The sequence below is a fragment of the Blennius ocellaris genome (genome assembly GCF_963422515.1).
Source record: "Blennius ocellaris genome assembly, chromosome: 5".
NCBI classification, from domain to species: domain Eukaryota; kingdom Metazoa; phylum Chordata; class Actinopteri; order Blenniiformes; family Blenniidae; genus Blennius; species Blennius ocellaris.
In genome coordinates, this window is record NC_137654.1 from 22,020,097 (window position 1) to 22,039,287 (window position 19,191).

At 43.2% G+C, this 19,191-nt stretch overlaps 3 protein-coding genes across 5 annotated transcripts; 2 read left to right on the top strand and 1 right to left on the bottom strand.

Annotated features, from left to right (window-relative positions):
* Positions 1-3,614: 3,614 nt before the first annotated feature.
* Positions 3,615-6,799, top strand: pym1 (PYM homolog 1, exon junction complex associated factor). Its single transcript, XM_080496754.1, has 3 exons — positions 3,615-3,939; positions 5,101-5,194; positions 5,772-6,799. Exons 1-3 carry the CDS (start codon positions 3,909-3,911, stop codon positions 6,277-6,279), a joined length of 633 nt encoding a protein of 210 aa, XP_080352880.1. The 5' UTR covers positions 3,615-3,908; the 3' UTR covers positions 6,280-6,799.
* A 1,211-nt stretch (positions 6,800-8,010) lies between these two features.
* Positions 8,011-12,647, top strand: LOC308130083 (matrix metalloproteinase-19-like). Of its 3 annotated transcripts, XM_080496271.1 has the most exons (9): positions 8,011-8,183; positions 8,847-8,935; positions 9,026-9,156; positions 9,956-10,168; positions 10,313-10,558; positions 10,639-10,698; positions 11,392-11,556; positions 11,720-11,847; positions 11,931-12,647. In XM_080496271.1, exons 1-9 carry the CDS (start codon positions 8,091-8,093, stop codon positions 12,168-12,170), a joined length of 1,365 nt encoding a protein of 454 aa, XP_080352397.1. In that variant the 5' UTR covers positions 8,011-8,090; the 3' UTR covers positions 12,171-12,647. The 3 variants fall into 3 exon arrangements, with proteins under 3 accessions (XP_080352397.1, XP_080352399.1, XP_080352398.1); XM_080496273.1 differs by lacking the exon at positions 8,847-8,935; XM_080496272.1 differs by lacking the exon at positions 8,847-8,935 and having other exon boundaries at positions 9,036-9,156.
* A 485-nt stretch (positions 12,648-13,132) lies between these two features.
* On the bottom strand, positions 13,133-18,955 carry LOC308130036 (transmembrane protein 198-like). The gene is made up of 5 exons (XM_080496214.1): positions 18,824-18,955; positions 17,361-17,673; positions 15,170-15,745; positions 13,789-13,916; positions 13,133-13,645 (listed from the first exon to the last, which is right to left on the bottom strand). Exons 2-5 carry the CDS (start codon positions 17,512-17,514, stop codon positions 13,496-13,498), a joined length of 1,008 nt encoding a protein of 335 aa, XP_080352340.1. The 5' UTR covers positions 17,515-17,673; positions 18,824-18,955; the 3' UTR covers positions 13,133-13,495.
* Positions 18,956-19,191: the final 236 nt, after the last annotated feature.

Below are 19,191 nucleotides of genomic sequence, written 5' to 3' on the forward strand. Positions count from 1 at the left end.
AAATGGGCTTGTTGAGCTTTAGATTAAAACAAAAAAGAAGCTGACTTTGTCTTTAAACTACAAAACAGTTATTTTTTTTGTCCTTTAACAAAATGAAATGCTGCTCTCTAAAACATTGTTGGAAATAATAACTGAACACAGGCTTCTTCTGCCTGTTGTAATCAAGTTATGTTCACTCTTACCTTAAAAAACAAAAACTCTTGATCCAGCCAGACTATCCAGCTGTTTGGAGTCAGATTCACGAGCCAGCTGTTCCTCTAAACTTTCTGTTTCCTGTCTAATGCCTCTTCTCTAGAAAGGGAAACCTACCAGGCTGCACAAACACACACCCTCAGGATCAGAACTTGGCACGGCAGCAGTCCCGGTGTGACCACACCTCTTACGCACGTCAAACTCGCATCAGCACAGTGACAAGTGACACAGCAGTTGCCGCTCGTGCAAACACTCGGATACAATCTGTTTATTAAGAGGGATCAGCGTTCACGTCTCGGAGAGGCGGCCAGGCTTTCCCATGCCGAGTGACGCCACTCACAAGAATTAAAACGGCTGAGCAACAAAAGTGGTACTCGCTCAGCAACTCCCACAATGCAGGGGCACTTTCGTTGTGAATTCAATTATGCATTTAAAGTCGTAGGAAAATCACCAGGAGCAGTCAAGCACAGAAAGTTTGTGCTCAAGTGGACTGTGACGGTGCAAACTGCTTCGTAATTAAGATTTATATCCATTACAGGTAAATCTGTGGATTTTTTTCACTACTTAGTGTTTAGTCGTTTGGGGGTTTTAATGTCAGGAAATCTTTCATCCTGACATCATGCTGTCGTTTGTTTGGGTTGCAGCCTGAAGTGTTATTGAGCTGAAACCAATTGTTTTATCTGTCACTTCATCCGTCAGGCTCTCAGTTGTTAATTAATGGTTTGTCCTCAAACATATTGGAAAACCAGATCAAGAAGTTAAAGATGGCTTACTTACAAATCTTTTGCCGACTGTCAAATTATAAAATGGAAGATAAAAAAAAACCAAGTAGGGCTTGGAGGTATAACAAAACAAACATTCAACACATTATGAATCACTGCCATTGAGCATTTCAATCCTGAACAAGTGGATCGACACATTACTAAACCATGACAGGCATTTAGTGGTAAACTGAACTTTGCTTCCCCATTGTCGCGCACTGACATTTATGGGGCAGCGCAACTTGACCGCAGGTCAAACAAACAGTCCTGTTGGCTGATGGAAATAAGTGTCATCATAAATGTCATATCAGGGCGGATCTTTTGCTGCCAAGTGACCCTTGATTGATCCAACTTGTGGTTTTAAATGATCAGCGGTGGGAAATTCTTATTGACGCGAACGCATGAACGATAACTGCAATATGCTGCAGAGGGTTGCACTGCGCCACCAGAATCTCCCTGTAAATGTGTGGGTTTACTATTATGCCAAAACAAAACCAGATTAGAGAGACTGAATTGTCTGAAGGTATTGGGTTTGCTCGGTCTTCACTCGTGAGCTGTCCTGGGTGTAACCTGCTCTCGCCCATAGTTGACTGGGATGGGCTCCACGTGGCACAGAAGGTGGATGGACAATGAAATACAACATGTCATGGGCACAGTTCTATGTGCTCAGCCAAAAAGAAGTTCATCACGTAATTATTTTTTGGGTTAACACAAGAAACAAACAATTTTGAGCACCATAAAAGACTCGTTTTATATTAGATGGCTTGAAAACTTTCTGCAATCGACATGAATCCCTGAAAACATTCAGCCAAATCACCAAACAGGTCAGGTGAGGTCTATTTGAGTTCAAACCATTTTAGTTTACACCATCAAACCACATCACATCTCTCATCTCATCAGAACAGCCTCCCCCCCCCTCCCTGTGTAGATTCAGAGCCCATCTAACCTCACAGTCAGAGGAGGGTAAACATCTACAATTTAAAGGAAGAAATGTTAACCAGAGCTCCCTCACTGCAGCTCAGCATCTCTTGGTAAAATCCCCATTCAATGTGCTTGCAGGAGCTTTTTTCTTTTTTTTTTAAGCCCGCACATTTGGATTAAAACACTTGCGAAGACAGAAGAAAATAGAAAACCCATTAATATATGCAGCTCTTTTGTTAAATCAGCCTCCCTGGCTGCTGAACGTCCAGCTTCGTGTTGCAACGTTAGCTAAAATAAGCCTGCAGTCAAACACCACCGCTTATGAAAAGCCTGGCCCCGTTTTTTCAACCCCCCCCCCCCCACACACACACACACACACACATCGTAAGCTCACTTCATATTTGCACATTTCTGCAAACTTCCATCTGACTGCAGCACAAAAACAGGCTCCGATGATCCGATCCTCCGGAGGATGGGCTCTCCGGAGGAGCGGAGCTCAGTCCGGGAGAAAGAAAAAAGCAGCGGCGGCTCCCGTTAGCCTGCTAACGTTACCTAACGACACCGACCAGACTCACCCACCGGGAATTTAACGCTGATGCGACGACCAAACAAAAAAAAAAAAAACACACAATGAGACATGGTGCCGCGACGCCCGGCCGGGTCGCCGCCTGTGTGCGGCGGGTATGCGAGCCTCTGGAGTTCTGTGCGGGGCTTGAACGCAGCGCGAGCTAACGTTAGCGCAGCTAGCGGGCTGCTGCTGCTGCGGGGCTTTTCGTCACAGACCATCCCGACAAAACACCCCGAGAAAACGACTCGCAGCGAGTCCGCCCGGGCCTCAGCCCGAAACACCTCCGAACACGCACCTGGAGCCAGGCAGCAGAACGAGCAGAGGCTTCTGGAAGCGGGTTGGTGCAGCTCCCCGGACCGCCGGTCGTCTTCAACGCCAAGAACAAGTCTGCTGCTCCGCTACTGCTGTGGGCAATATTTTCCTCCAGCAGCGGACTGCCGCGGGTTGCCATGTTGGGCTCCAACGACCCCCTTTTAACAGCACGGAATGGAGACTTAGGAAAAGAAACAGGTGTTACATTTCATTTAAATTCTGGAGTGAATTTATGACAGCATTGTCAAGCATGATAATAATAGAAAAAACATTAAGTATAAATAAATCTATATCTTCTTTATTGTTTAAAAATACTTTTAATGTATATACTTTACTATGTCCACCCAGATCATAGTGCAGTGGCCAGCCCTCTGTCCAGATGGTAAAACGGCTATGGGTATGAATTCGGATGGTCTATCTGTGTGGAGATCGCATGTTCTCTTTTGCATAAAGCAAGGCAAGGCAAGGCAAGCATATTTATAGAACAATTCAATTCAATTAAATTCAATTCAATTCAATTCAATTCAATTCAAGTTTATTTTATTTATATAGCATCAAATACAGCACACTCATTCCTTGGTGCTTTTAACAGAGAAAAGAGGAAAACCCAACAAAACCTATACCTCCAAGGAGAGCTGCCGCTACCATTCAGGACACGTCCAGACCGATGTTATGACACACATATTCACAACATATATTGAAATTACTTGATTGAAATTTTATATTTAATATTGGTATTCATTTCGGTCAACTACTTGGGATAATGAATGGTGGACCTCAGTATTTCCGAAACCCTGGCTACGGCCCTGCCTGCATGTCTTATTTTTAATGATCGTTACTTTCACGTAAATCTGCTGAAATATCCGTCGTAATGCGACTGACCACCCAAACATGGCAACCCGCAATCCACGTCGTCACATCCGTGGACGGTGGACGAGGGTGCGCTCGATATGCCACTTCTTACCTCCCGCCCTCAGCGAGCAGGCGCTGCCATGACAGCTGCGGTGGCCTCAGGCGAAACAGTAACTCTCTAACAACTTTCGGCGAATCCGTAGCTGGGCTTCTCAGCGGGATCGAACCAGAGACAAACAGCGAGGGGCTCCGTTACAGAGTGAGAGCACAGAGAGGAGAGGGGAGCCGAGAGGCGCACCAAAATGGCAACCCCCTATGTGACAGATGAGTCTGGTAAGACCTGCAGACCCTTGCGCCCCTGAAGCCGAAATCTGCTTCTTAAACAGATACAAGTCCAGACTTTTCCCACGTGTAACACATTTCGCCCCCGATTCACCCACTTCAGTTGTATTCCTGTTTTATAAGCAGTTTCCTCGAACGGCTAACTACCTGCTAGCTACCTAGCGGCGAGTAGCTCACTTTACTACTGCCACCGATTTATAAAAGATTGTTTGTTTTTAGTCAGTTTCTATCTTAAATCGATCCAAAGCATTAATCCGATAACTTCACTTTGATTAAGAGTCCAAGCGCACCATTATACGTCTATAATGGAGCTCAGTCCTCACTGGCTAATGCTACTTAGCCTAGCCTACATGCTGGTGTTGTTATGGAGGGAGATGCAGACTTTAGAATTACTTCTATACCTGCTTAATGCTTAATTTAGTTAGATGAGTCAGTGCTAACGAAATAAAAAGCAATCTTACATTAATCCACAACTTCATTCACCAAACATGTAAATACCCCCCCCCCCCCCCCCCCCCCCCCCCCCCACACACACACACACACACACACACACACACACACACAGTTTAACAAACTTTGTATGCCACTAAAGTAAACTTCAAAAGTTCACTTTCTCCACACTGTTTATGCCATTGTAAATTACTTAATTCCTGCCCCTCTGTAGAGGTCCGGAGCCGATCGCCCCTCAGATTGGGGGCTATTAATCTGAAGCAATAAATGGATCAAATCCTAAATCTCTAATATTGAGTGATATGCAATAGTGATATTTCTCACGCAGAATAATGGATGCCAATGGATTTGTTTTGCCTTTCTTTGCTAATGTACACACTGTATCATTGTTTTGCGTGATGTCACTTCTCAGATATTTTCCTGTTATTTATTTCTTGTGCTCGCCACACAGCTTAAAAACTCAAAAGTAATCTGGTCCTCATTGCCATCTACTGGACACCAATCTTCATCCTTGTGATGTTCCGCTATATAGTCGTGTTAAATTCTTTTGTACTGCTCTTGGGACTCGCTCTTAGTTGTAATGAAATGATCAGTGCGCAGGTCCAGGTTCATGTGACTACATCAGTGTGTTCTACCTGCAGAGGGGTCCGCTGCCTGGGGTCTGAAACTCTTGGACTCATTCTGGGTTTTTTTGCTCTACAGGGAAATACATCGCTGCCACTCAGAGACCAGACGGGACCTGGAGGAAGCCCAGGAAGGTGAAGGATGGCTACGTTCCTCAGGAAGAAGTCCCAGTGTAAGGACACGTCTACCTCAACCACTGCTGGACACTCCATCCATCCATCTGTCCATCCATCCATCCATCCATTTATGGATGGATCCCATTCCATGTCCATTCCATTCTGTCTTTCCTCCCTTCCTGCGATGACTAAGAATTAATAGAACTTTATAAATACATAAATTACTTCCATAATCACTCAATGTTTATAGTATTCAGGGCTGCATTATTTGATCGCCACAATAAATGAAAGCATGTGTGCATCTGGGGATTGGACCTGTTTTTAACAGATTTCCTTATATGGTCATTTCCTTCCAGGGCCTCAAAGAAGAAGAGAAATAAGAAAACTTTCACATTTGTCACTGTGTGACGTACAACATGCGGCAGAACTTTTCTAACAAACACAACAATCTTGTGAACGACGCCAAATGCAGTCATGGGATTAGTGTGGTTTATGGATTATGTAGCGGATCAAAGACGAAACACACTGACAAAGATTTGCTGTCGGAACATGCAGTTTGAAACTGTGTGTGTGTAGGTGTACAACCAATATAAACAGGAATATCTCATTGAAGTGTCGTTTTTCTTCTTTCAGGTACGAGAATAAGTATGTCAAGTTTTTCAAGAGCAAGCCAGATCTTCCTCCTGGACTCAGCCAGTCCGAGGCGGCGCCGCCGAATCAGCAGCAAAAGATCCCCGGCTGCGGTGGCGAGAGCGACACCGCCGGCCTCTCCAAATCCGCCAAGCGCAACATGAAACGCAAAGAGAAACGGAAACAGCAGCAGGGTCCGGGCCAGGACGGCGACGTCGACGGAGACGCGGATGTGGAGTCTGTGAGCGACGCCGTGGAGAACGTCTCCCTTTCCGAGTCCGCGAACAAGACGGAGTGTTCTGTCCCGCCTTGTCCCGACGACCCCTCGGCAGCCGCGGCGGAGAAGGCCAAGAAGATTAAAAACCTCAAAAAGAAGCTGCGACAAGTGGAGGATTTGAAGCAGAAAGTGGACTCTGGGGAAATAAAGCAGCTGACGAAGGATCAGCAGGAGAAGCTGGGCCGGGCCAAGGCCCTGCAGGAGGAGCTGCAGCAGCTTGAGATGGAGTCATGAAGCAATAAAAGACACACACACACACACACACACACACACACACACGCACACACCAGTGGACGTTTGCAGCTTTGTGATCGTAGCTTCCATCAAACATGTCCTGCTCATTCATCAGTCGGACTCGACAGGAACCACAGCTTCTGTTTTTAGATTCACGTGACTCAGTCAGCCAGCCATTTATAAATAACTTTTAACTCCCATCGTTGTGGCTCGTTTTGTGCATGTTTCGTTTCTTTTTTCCCCCCCCATTTTGTATCATGAGGACTCTTGTGCTGAAGAGTCTGTTGGGTCGTCTGTCTGAGAAAAATATGGTTTTTATGAATGAGCGCGGGAGCGCCTGTAGTCACACTACTGTTGAGTTTAGACTTTTATTAAAATACACTCACCTCTCTGTGTTGCTTCTCAGTTGAACTTTCTCACAGTGGAGGGGTTGGACAGTGGGATTTTTTTTTTTTTTTTCTAATTACGTAAAAAAGAAAAACATATTTTGCTAACTGTTTATAAGATGCTGATTAGAAGATGAGGCAGGTAAATGATCTGTACATTAGTTTTTGTGAACAAAGCTCATGTAAACAAGTATTATCTGTGTAGATGAAGCCCGTTTAGAGTTTCCTCTTCTGTGCCAATGGAGCTCAGTTTGTGTTGGAAAAACTATTAAAAACACAGATATGAGCCACATTGTGGACGTGCTCCATTACTGCCATCAGACCTGCGACCTGCACGACGACCTGGAGCGGCTGGAAAACAAAAAAAGTCCAAAAGTCATATTTGGCTCGGTTTTCAGCGTTTCTGATACTTTCAATACTTTCAAAGTGTTTCAACCAGATGATCTGACTGGAAGGAAAATATACTTTTACACAGCAAAGAGGGAAACAATAAGCAAAAGCCACTTTCTTAAAATGTAATCAAACAATTGAGTACATCTCACTTAACATTTCAAAACGGCATCATATCATGATCCGTTTTTGCTTGAAAACAACTTGAAAGACAGAAATTGTCCCTCAGCCGAGATGCAATCTGTGATTATTGAGTGTTTCATCATCAAAATGGGAATTTGTGCGTCTCCTCAGTTTTTGTTTTTTTCTTTAAATGACGTTGATTTCCACTCGGTCGCAGCAGAGGAAGGAGGCGTCTCCCGTTTCCTCTCAGACAGGTTGTATTGATGGTTACTCAAGGTTGCCATTGTTTTCTCTCCAATGAGCTCCTACATTCGGAGCAATTTGCTGTCGTCTTATGAGCAGAGTGTGGCCGACTTGTTTTCCTTATTGACCATAAAAGAAAAGAGTCACATTTTGTCTAAAATTCACAGTCTAAGATGCGAGCAGCAGCTTTTCTTGTGCATTTGTCACACACATTGAAAAACCATTAAGTTACAAACCAAAGTGTTTTATTTTACTCCCATCTGGATATAAGCCACCCCCTTTTACTGGCTGGTGGGCAGATGATCTCCCTTTCAACCGAGTTAACTCTTAATTTATTGGCTTCCTTTGACGTAAACAACATCACCCTCAAGTTATTCTTACACTGTTCCAGACAAATGGCTTCAGATGACGGTGGACGGAGGCGTTATCGTCTGAAATAAGTGCTGGTTTTTTTTGGAGTTAACTCATGGCGAGGTTTTGAGGCAGGGCCTGGAGCAGCGTTCAGTGGTTATAAAAAGCTGGACGATTGAAGCGTCGGCTTCAGGTCACAGAGGAGGGATGCGGCTGCACAGAGGGAGAAACAAAACCTGAAAGCAACCTGACTCAATCCAGAGCGTTTTTGTTGTTGTTGTTTTTATTAATTTAATTGTAACTTTTTACTGTTTTATAATGGGGAGCAGGCTGGAGGTGATGGCATTTCTAATTCTGATGACAGCAGCTTCTTCTGTGGTCCTGAATGGGAACCACCTCACAGAGGCGGCGGTAAGAAAATGCACAAGGCGGAGCCGCTGAGGCTCCGTTTTAAATATTCATGCGGGGAAGAACAAGTGTCGCATGTTTTTCACGCGTGTGCAGTCATTTCGTATTTCAACTAGGTGCTCTAGATAACCCCCACAACAACACGCAAAGTGAGGTTAATATGTGTGTCAGGAAATTTACTGCAGGTCTGAATGTTAGTGTGTGTGTGTGTTTGTGTGTGACTGTGGCTTTCTGTGATGCTCAGTGTGATGAAGTGTATGAATAGATGGACAGAAGATCCACAGCCTTCTATTCAGTGGTTTTGCACGAAGCTTCAAATCCTTTCGTCAAGTATTTTGTTTTGATAATCCTTCTGTCTAGAGTGTGTTAATACACATCAATAGAAATATGTTCATTAATAGTGGTTTTGTTTTATTCATGTGTATACATGAAAGACCTGAATGACATATCCAAAGTCTTAATATAATAATAATATAAGAGACATTAAAAAAAAAAAAGAAGCTGTTGGGCCTCAGACTTTGTCACATGATGAAATGTGGCTCTTACTTAAACAGGTTTGGGTCAAAGGGAACCTGAAGACTGAAATAGAAGTCTGATTGAGGTCACCAAAAACAAATACGGATGTGAATTCAATAAATCCATCCCCTCATGACCTCTTTTCTCCAGGTCTATTTAAAGAAGTACGGTTATCTGCATGTTCCGCTCAACAGTGAAGAGACAAACGAGCGAGCAGAGCACATCCAGGCAGCGCTGAGGTCAATATTTCCTCACCCAGTTTGAACATCTTAACCTTATTCCTCAGACTCTCCTTCATCAAACGTCCCAAACTTTCCTGTTGATGTTAGTCTTTTTCAGAAAGCGACAAACTTGCAGGTGACAGGAAAGCTGGACTCAGCCACTCTGGAGATGATGAAGAAACCGCGATGTGGCCTGGAAGAGTCTTTCGACAGCAGGTCTCTGAATTATCGAGTCCTGGGTGAGTAATAGCAGACAGGCTGTGAACCTGTCCTACTTATGGATCTGTACATCTGACGGGGCAGGTTGCTCTTCTATCTTTTTCCGCATCTGGACCATCCTTTGTTTCATTTTTCCTGAGGCCACCAGTATTAAATCCCTCTGGGAAGGATAAAGATCCCTTAATCCCTTTTTACTCCTGTTCCTGATGTCTATCGTTGCATCTCATTCTTGCCACTTGCAGACAGTTTTAGTGTCGATATACATTTCCAGATCTGTGATATATTGGTTCAATTGAGGATGAGCTTTCCTCCTTTGTAGTCAGTTTATGTATATTTATAAAACATGTAATAAAATCTGTTTTGCCACAACAAACTTTAATTTAATCTGTAAACTGATTTTACTGAATAAATAAACAAATACAAATATTTAGCTTGTTAGATTCAATTATGTGTTTTGGTGCATGTACTGTATATATAGAAGAAAATATTTTTCTCAATGCATTTTCATACATTTTTAGATCATACCTTTACAAAGTCATGGAGACTCCGATCACATTTCTCTACTATTGAAGGGTAGAGATGTTATCACTTCAACTTCTTCTTCCTGTATTTTCCTTTTGTCACAGTAGAGCATCTTTTTCTAAAACCCTCTGTCTCCTGCATACACCCTCTTCTCTCATTATCTCTTACAAACATGTCCAAACAATCACGACTCTTAACACAAAGAGTGAGGTGTTGCTATGACGTTGGACATGGTTTCACTTTTAACCCTTTGACCGCTGAAAAGAGTGAAAAATAACTGAGACTCTATGCGAACAGGCTACTGGCACAAGAAGATGCTGACCTACCGCATTTACAACTTCACCCCTGACCTGGGTCGGTTACAAACCCGCCTGGCGATCCAGAGAGCTTTCGAGTATTGGAGCAATGTTTCGCCTCTAAGGTTCAGGGAGCTGCAACGAGGGAGAGCAGACATCAAACTCTCCTTTCACAGAAATGACAAGACGTGTCCGGTGCCGTTCGATGGCCGAGGTAGGAGCGAAGACTTGATAGTCCATTATGACCTCAAGCAGGGGTCTCAAACTCTCCAACTTCAGTGATTTGTTTTTAATTTGATATTTAAAATCAGAATAGTCTGCATCCAAAAACCGTGACTGACATTTTGTCAACCTCCAGGTCACGTTTTGGCCCACGCTGAGGCCCCCGAGTCCGGCATTGTGCACTTTGACGCGGATGAACGGTGGACCGAGGGGGAGGCGGCCGGCTCCAATCTGAGGATCGTGGCGGCCCATGAGATCGGCCACGCTCTTGGCCTGGGTCACTCTCAGTTCTACGATGCCCTGATGGGACCCATATACAACGGGTACAGCGCCGACATCAAGCTACACCCAGATGACGTAGACGGGATCCAGGCTTTGTACGGTAGGCTGAGAGTATCGTCACACTGTGATCAAAATGCAGGACAGAACAAACGTGCACAAGCTCTCCCCTCTTCTTCTCAGGTAAACCAGAAGCAGCTGTTCCAGATCCTTGCAGAGCCACTCCGGACGCAGTCATGTCGGGTATGACGACTCAAATGCAGTCAAACTTCAAATTAAAATTGCATCGCTTCATCGTTTTTTTCACACCAACTCTGTGACGATGTAACGGGTCTCCTGCATAACTTACACACGTTTATAAAGTAGTATTTTACATACATTAAATACAACTTTATTGGTGTCCAACAAAATAATGCACCATTTGCAAAGCAGAACAGTAGCCGAAATATGACTTTTGGGATACGTTGTTTGTGTTTTTTGACAATCATGACATGAAAGATGCAAAATCACACATTGTTCCTGTTATTATGGGAAGTGTGAACTGAAGTGTCCATTATAATTGTGTTCCTGTTCTGGAAATCTTGGACAATTCTTACTATATACAGTATCTTTATGTCCGATACCACTTCAGCTATTGTTCGTCATGGTTACGACAAGATGTGTGTGATTCAAATACTTATTTTTGAACCATGAGAGTGAAATAAGAGTATGTGAAAAAGAAAAAAGAAAAATGTTTATGCAAAAGGAGAATGTGCAAACTCCACTGCTGAGTGGATTGTTATTCATTGCTGTGTACATGTTTCTTATTATGGTTTTGCATCAGCACAATAACGTGCTGGAAAAATGTTTTACTGTTCAATGAAATATACTGTATGTGAAATGGCACAAAACATCAAGCAGATAACATTTTTTATCTCTGGCATTTTGTCCCTGCAGGGCCTTTGAGTAAGACGTTCTTTTTCAGTGGTCAGTACGTGTGGACATTGTCCAGTTGGGGCTTCAACACTCCCGTCCTGACCTCTGTGCTGTGGAGGGAGGTCCCAGCGGGCCTCGATGCGGCTGCTCACTCTCAGCGCACAGGGAAAACATACTTTCTGAAAGGTGGATTTTCTTTACATGTTTTACAGAAATACAAAAACCCCCCCCAAAAAAACCCAAAACAAACAAAAGAACAACAACACACCAACACATGCTTTTTGTTTAGTTTCTGGGTTTAACATGAATGTGTTTGGAGAATGCTCCCTTTGTGTTCATGTGCTTTCAGAAGACAAAGTGTGGCGGTACACAGGCTTCAAACTTGACCGTGGTTTCCCCAAGCGTTTGCTCAACATCCCTCCAAACGTCAATTCAGCTTTTTATCACAGCAAGAACGAAAAAATTGTATTCTTCAAGGTATGAAACTCAAATGTTCTTGATTCTAAAACATGTCAACCACACAGAAAAGGTTCCAGTTGACGATCTCCTCTTTATCATAGGGCTCTGGATATTGGCAGTGGGATGAAGTCGGTCCAACGGACTTCAGCTCGTATCCCAAACCCATCGGGGAGCTTTTTCGTGGAGCACCAAGCAACCCCGATGCGGCGCTCAGTTGGACAAACGGACATATTTACCTGTTCAAAGGTGCTCAGTACTGGCGTGTAAACCAGCAACAAGAGGCTGTGGAGAGGGGCTATCCCCTCAGTGTCCCCTCACGCTGGATGCAGTGTGACGACTGAGCCACTAGAGGCCGCCAGGAATTCAACACTGACCTCTTCTGCTCGGCGAAGAACAGGGAGACAAGAATACATCGTTTGTATTTGTCACATAAACTGTCTGATCTGTATCGGTGGATTTGACTGAGCTCGGTTGTCTGCTGATCGCTCATATCCTGGTCATATTATAATATATTTGCTGAACCTTTCCTTTACCAAATATTGATTAAAAACAAACTGTCAAGCAGGGAAAACTTGAATGGATATTTCAGTTGCCATTTTTGAAAGAATTATACCCATTATGGTTTGTCATGCTTTACAATAATATTGACACAACTTAAACTTGATTGTGGCAATTGCGACTTGTGGATGTGTTCTGTATTATTGTATGAATATTTATTATATACAGTCTAAAAACATCTGCCATGCACAATAACACAACTCAGTATATATTTTTGGAAACTGTCAATTTGTGTATTTTGAATCTGTAACTGACTGGTTTTCAGGCAAAACTATTTTTTTTGTAATTATGCATGCAGGGTGTTTCAGGGGGGTGGATCCAAACTCCTTACAGGGATAGCAAATCTTGAAATAAAGATTTGAGATGAGATGAGCCATAATAACCACACGATCAGCCTCAAAGGTGATGCACCAACCGTTCAAAGTTGAAATACCCCATCTTCTTTTATAACAACCAACCACTCCCCACACTTTCAGCACAATTGCTGCTTTTTCAGCTGCAGTTTGGTGCAATAAGAAGATAACCTGTATAAATCTGGTGCAGTTTTTGTATCACTTTTGAATCTCTGATGTCTCTCTTCTATTATAAGAGAAGCAGATATTTTCAAGTTTTCTCTTTTATACTTAGTCAAGTTTTAAATAACATTCAAATAGAGCAATAATTAACAAACCTCATAATACCAGACTGTGATGTGAAGTCAATGTTTTATTGGTTAATTGTCCAGAATACCACCTTTATATGCAAATTCTCGATTTCATTACAAATGCTGATATGAATCCATCAGCATTTGCCTTGTAAGTAAAACTGCAAGCAAATCTAAATGCATCTGAAATCTACAAACCCAAAGACATGGAAGGAATATCTGCAGACTGGAATGTTGATTTGCTGTTTGTGTAGTGATAATGATCCAGCAGGTGCATCAAAAATTCTGGTCGTCACTGAAAAGATCATCTCAGAGCATCTGAGATAATTATCCGACAAAGAAGATTCGAACCAGAAGAGGATGAGAACTGGAGGAGGGGGAAAATAGAAAAAAAAAACAAGACATTTTGGTGCAATAGACACCTCAAGGTAGGTTCAGTGTGCAGTCACTCAATGCTGCGTTGGATCACACAGTGTAGACCGGAGAGGCGGCGGTCAGAGGCACCATGGAGCCCGTCTCAAAGTCAAAGTCGATCAGAGTGTGTGTGATGGTGCTGACGCTGCTGGTGGAGGAGCCCGTCCCCATCTGACGCTCCTGAAGGCTCTGCAGGTAACTCTGGAACAAGAACAGGAGGAAGGCACGCTGTTATTTCACAGGACAAACTCCATACGCGGCATTTTGAAGATGAAAATATAGAGTCTGTCTCTGGAGAAATAAAAGCTGACGCTGGGTGACACATTTCAATGTCAGACACTGACCGGTGCCAGGACGTCCCCTGCATAGCGCTTCAGGGGAGGAGGCCTGCGTCGACGGTGTGGTGGATGTCTTCTGCGCGTCTCTTTATACCTGCACTTCTTGGTATTTCTTCTCTGCTTCGTAAAATCAGCTGACCACATTCAAAGAGAAAGAGAGATAATTCACAATGAGCATCACAGACCGGTTCTGTTCTCACGATTAAAGGATAAAAAAAATCTCAGGTCCACTGTGAAACTCTAATTTTGTTTTGCAGTCATGTTACAATAGAGCAAGAAGTTTTCAAGCACAGCATTTTTCTTCTTCCTATATGAAAGATAAAAATTGCACTATTGTGCAATGCTGTAAAACTTGTTAATATAGAAAGTTATCTAACAATTTACAGTCCGAACAGAGAGTTTGCAAAGGGTTTGAGTTAACACCAGAGAAAGTGTTAAAAGAATTTACTTGAGAAAGAGCCGTTTCTCGCAAACCAATGAAAGGGTATAACTGAGTTATTAAACAGCTACTGTAGGAGAATTAAAACAAACAAAAATAAATCTGATTTCTTTACATTTTTCCTTTTTTCACATGATGCAAAACACTGGTACAAAAATATAACTTTTATAAACATCATGTGACATTTTTAGACCTATCAATGTTCATTTCCTTTATACAGTTTATTGTATTTTAATGATAAACTGATCTTATATACATTTCTGAGGAAGATAACTATTGCATTTGATATAAAACAGAATATTGCGCTCCTCAGCTGGGGATGGTGGAGATGGTAAATGAGGTTGACTGAAGTTTTTTCATGGCAAATAGTGACTCCTGAGTTTCTCCCCTGAACAAGCTGAGCAGGAAGGTGAAAGAGAGCCAAATAGTACAGCAAAGACCTGGCAGAGGTATGGAGCCCAAAGTTTCCGAGACTCTAGATAAATAAAGAGAGACTTTCAAGGAGGACAATCTCTGAAGATGTGCACAGGAACAGGCTGCCGCAGGCTAAGAAAAAAATCTCTAAACTAGACACCTTAGAGCCAGACGGGCTCAGGGAGACTGTTATGCATGCCGGAAGTGTTGCTTTGAAAACATTGCTGACGTGCGGAGAAAGAGTGTTTTCTCAAAAATGTGGGGAGACTCATTGATATGTGAAGACTTTCTCAGAAAATCTCATAGACTTAATGAAAAGAAACTCAGATCTTAGTACTATCTCAAGCAGTTATTGCCTGAACTTGAATCACCATAGAACACATTTATTTAAGTCAAAGATCCATGAAATAAAGAACATAAAGTCATAAAAAGGAAAAAACAAGGCTGTGAAACGTCAGCAGATAACAACAGACCAAAAATAAATAAATAAATAAGAGAGAAAGTATCAGAAGTTGCAGATTGAATGAAACTGACCTTCTCTGTGTGACACCCCTTTGGCCGTGAACCACCACTGCACCGGCACGCTGATGAGGCTCAAAACAGGACAGATCCCGCCAATCGCCCAGTTGTACCAGCAGAGAGGTCGAGGCTCAACTCCACAGAACAGGTCGTACACCTGATCTGGCAGCATGAACGCCCCCACCAGGTAGTCCACGCACAGCGTCACCATGGCGGCTCCGAACACGGACATGTAGACGACGCTGAACAGCTTCTGCCACTGAAGCATGACGACAGCTGCGACGATGCTGACGGCCAGGACGACGCTGAGAGGCACCCAGGCTGGGGCGAGGCTGTGAAACTGAGCCACGACCACCAGGACAGACAGGGAGAGCAGGCTGCCCAGCTGGAGGCCGCTGAGGACGAGTCCAATGGTGGACACCAGCATGGTCATCAGCCCGCACAGCACGCCCACGCCCAGGCCGATGCCCGCCTTCGTCTCCATCCCAAAATGTGTGTTCAGCGAAGGCTCCTTGTAGTACAAGAGGAGCACGGCGCCCGACGCAAACAGGAACCCCGAGAAGAACATGACCATCCGGAAGCAGCGGTATCCTGGAAGAGTTGGAAGATACGTGTCATAATTTAATTGGGGGGGGGGGGGGGGGGGGGGGGGGGGGGGGGAATCTAAGTTAAAATGTGATGTTTTATGATTTGCAGTTTTATAAATTTTTCGGAGGAAGCGTGTGTGCACAGGGAGAGCATGCAACCTCCAATACTTTCAGTATATCGAAGTTCGGAAATAGCCAAAAGTAAACAATTTAAAGTAACTGGTCTGTGCTTTAAATTTGATATTCCTCCTAAATACGGTCATGGACTGTAAATGTATAGACTCATCTGGTTGATTTCTCACTGATTTCATTATCGAGTGATTATATCTCTGGCTCTCATGTTCAAGATGAGCCTTTTTCTCCGGCCAAACCTCACACTCGGCCCCGATGTCATTTAGGTTATTTTCTTATTCTTTATTGTATCAAACACTTTGACACATTACAAAATACTTACTGTCCCACAGATACTTTTCACAGCCACAAGTAAGTAACTGATTATTGCTATGAAATGATTAAATCAGAAACCCTGAAGTTTCTATGAGCTTGTTGCTGAGTCCGAATCAACTTTCCAGCACGATCACAAGCTGTTAGTATTCCATCAAAGTCCAGTTCAGGACGAGCATCACTTTAAGCCTTCTGACATCAACATGGGAAATGCCAGCTGTAAGTAACATTAACATTATCCTGCGTCCATCGAGACTCATTAGCATCACTCCAGCTGAACTTCATAAGACCCGTCTGCCGCTGTGTGCACGTTGGTGCGTAATCTGCTTCTTCCAGTACGTGAAAACATCCAGATTATAGAGCATCTTGCTTTCACTAATTAATAACGCCCTCAGCTAACACAGCAACAACACAGTAATACAACAATGTGCACGAAACTGATCCGGGTCTAACTGAGGGACACGTTTACACAACAGGTGCTTTCCAAAGTAACAAGTTCCAAGTTTCTTTTTTTGTTGTAATAATTAAAAAAATTTAAATAAATTCTAAAACAGCTAATCATTTTACAAATGTCAGTAACTTGTGATGTCCATGTCTATTCATACAGAAACTAGTTGTGAGATTCAGTTTGCATTTATTCTCAAATGCAGCGAGAAAATATTGCAACGACTTTTTACCCTCTGAACATCAACATTTGTGTTAAATTAAAACCTTTTTAGTATCATATATATAAAATTTTACCAACACAGAGAAACAGGAGCTCACTGTTGGAGCTCTGACGAACTGTCTATCCTCTGCTTTAACACGCTGACATCAGTGAGGGCGTCACAGATGTCAATCCAACAGGTGGCACTTCAAATGTGCAGCCTCTGTGAGATTCTGACACGGCACCACCCATCTGCCCCCCCTCCAGCTCTGAGTGGCTGATCCACACTAAACCCCTGGCAGCCTGCAGCCACCTGCCACGGTTTAAGGCAGTGGTGCCCGATTCTGGTCCTGGAAGGTCACTAATCTGCAGGCCTTCACGTGCCGAATGTGTCAGCAGAAAGTCTGCGAATGAGTCACTTAATATTATGTGTGTGTGTGTGTGCAAATACAAATATCCGAATATAGGATATTGAAATGCCTGATCATTAGTCATCATTAGTCACAATCAATCCCATCATGATACGTACCGAAGAAGCAGTAGATGAGGCCGAACGAGAGGCAAACGGAGCAGACAATAGTTTGGATGACTTCATACTTCATATTAATCTCGAATGTACATATGTCCACTTCGGTTAAGCCAACACCGGGCTCCTCGGTAACATAGAGAGGGGGGGCTGCCATCTTGGGGGATTAGAACTTCTTTTTGCCGTGCAGCTGCTTCGGACGTGAAACTGCTTCGTCCACTAAAGGGATGGAACTGGGACATCCTGTGTGCGGCGTCCAGGCAAAGGGGAAACTCCTGAACCAGGAACGTGAGCTAAACAGCTTCCTGTTGTGCACCTGCAAAAAAAAAAAAAAGAAAAGACAACACTGTTTAATAAAACCCTCACAGCATGAAACACACAGCTCTGGTTTCCTGTCAGTCTAAAACCATCCTGGGAAAACATTCCTGCAGAACTACGACCGTCATTCAATAGAACATGTGACACTTTCAAAAGACCCATTAGTTCTTGTTTCGGAGAAAATATTGCTGGAAGTGGTTTATAACCCACTTGTAATTCCCTGCTCAGGAACAAGAGAAGGAAACTTGAGATCCCCTCTGACTCTGTGTTTTGTTCAAGAGCAGGATACAGATGAGGAAATGACCTGGTGACTTTGTGCCATCGTTATTCAGACGTATTGTTCTGAACATCTGTTTACTGGACAATATAACAAAAACAGACTGCTGTCAGAGTAATGAAACACACTAAAAAGTAGCACTATTATTCGAGATTAAATTAGCATCGAAACATCCTTATTATCCCTACATTAAACACTCATTTGGTCTGATTTCTGAAGAGATAATATTATAACTACTGATGTATTTGTACCAAGTTATATATTCATTATTGGACCATGAAATGGAGGTAAGTCTGCAGATGAACCTGCCCAAAAAGTACAACTCCTGCAGACACAAAATGTCCAACTGCACCGAAGTATAACGAAGTATAACTATAATATTTACAGACTCCTCTTATCTGGGCTCATAGTAAAACGGCCCGGCTGCAGTTTGCACTACTGTAAAGACAGTGTAAGCAGCTCAGGCAGATCTCACGGTCAGCAAATGGAATTAGAGAAGCTTTAGCAGGTGAGTGATCCTCCTATCGGCCCCACGTCCTCCTATAGAGGTGAGTGTGAAACACGAAAACACTTTCTAACACAAAAAAATCCACAGCTGAACGATAATACTACAAAAAAAAAAAAAAAAAAAAAATAGTCCAACAAGCTGTAGCAAGATGAACAAGTGATGCCAATAACTCCTTTTATATTAGTTTGTGAATGTTTTGTTCAATTCAGTCATAAATAAAGGATAATTCTGGAAAGGCTCTGTTTGATTATCTATATACGGTAACTTTAAAGACTTTAACAGAGTGCATTTCAGTGAGAATTTACAGGAATGAATCAACCTCCCAAGTAAGGATATGAAATAAAGGAGTAATTACAAGCTTACCTTGAGGGAGGCATAGTTTCACAATCGGTGGAGGTGAACCTCAGAACAGACACAGAAATGTCCTCACTGGTAGTTTTCAATCATTAAATCACCATGAATCCAGACGCGAGAGAGGAGTCAGGAGTTTTGTCAGGAGCTTCAGAGTGTGTGAGTGTATGTATGTGTGTGTGTGTGTGTGTTTCCCTGTGAGAACTACGAGTGAGCCCTCATCGACGCACTAAGTCCCTCAACTGTGGCTGTGAACAGCTGACGGCTGAACTCTGAGAAGGAGACCATCTGCCCCCAGCGTCAGGACGAGGCCCCCGCCAAGTCCAAGGCCGAGCCGGCTGAGGGTTCAACTCTCACTACCTATGATCCCTCTGTAGGTC

What these genes read in the sequence shown, in the direction of transcription:
- LOC308130036 (XM_080496214.1), bottom strand. Translation starts at nt 17,514, where the DNA reads ATGGCAGCCCCCCCTCTCTATGTTACCGAGGAGCCCGGTGTTGGCTTA. An exon ending in AGGGGTGTCACACAGAGAAG is followed by an intron (nt 13,917 to 15,169) that starts GTCAGTTTCATT and finishes GAATGTGGTCAG; the next exon opens with CTGATTTTACGAAGCAGAGA. An exon ending in CAGGGGACGTCCTGGCACCG is followed by an intron (nt 13,646 to 13,788) that starts GTCAGTGTCTGA and finishes TTCTTGTTCCAG; the next exon opens with AGTTACCTGCAGAGCCTTCA.
- LOC308130083 (XM_080496271.1), top strand. Translation starts at nt 8,091, where the DNA reads ATGGGGAGCAGGCTGGAGGTGATGGCATTTCTAATTCTGATGACAGCA. An exon ending in CACATCCAGGCAGCGCTGAG is followed by an intron (nt 8,936 to 9,025) that starts GTCAATATTTCC and finishes TGTTGATGTTAG; the next exon opens with TCTTTTTCAGAAAGCGACAA. An exon ending in TCTGAATTATCGAGTCCTGG is followed by an intron (nt 9,157 to 9,955) that starts GTGAGTAATAGC and finishes CTATGCGAACAG; the next exon opens with GCTACTGGCACAAGAAGATG.
- pym1 (XM_080496754.1), top strand. Translation starts at nt 3,909, where the DNA reads ATGGCAACCCCCTATGTGACAGATGAGTCTG. An exon ending in CTATGTGACAGATGAGTCTG is followed by an intron (nt 3,940 to 5,100) that starts GTAAGACCTGCA and finishes TTTGCTCTACAG; the next exon opens with GGAAATACATCGCTGCCACT. An exon ending in CCTCAGGAAGAAGTCCCAGT is followed by an intron (nt 5,195 to 5,771) that starts GTAAGGACACGT and finishes TTCTTCTTTCAG; the next exon opens with GTACGAGAATAAGTATGTCA.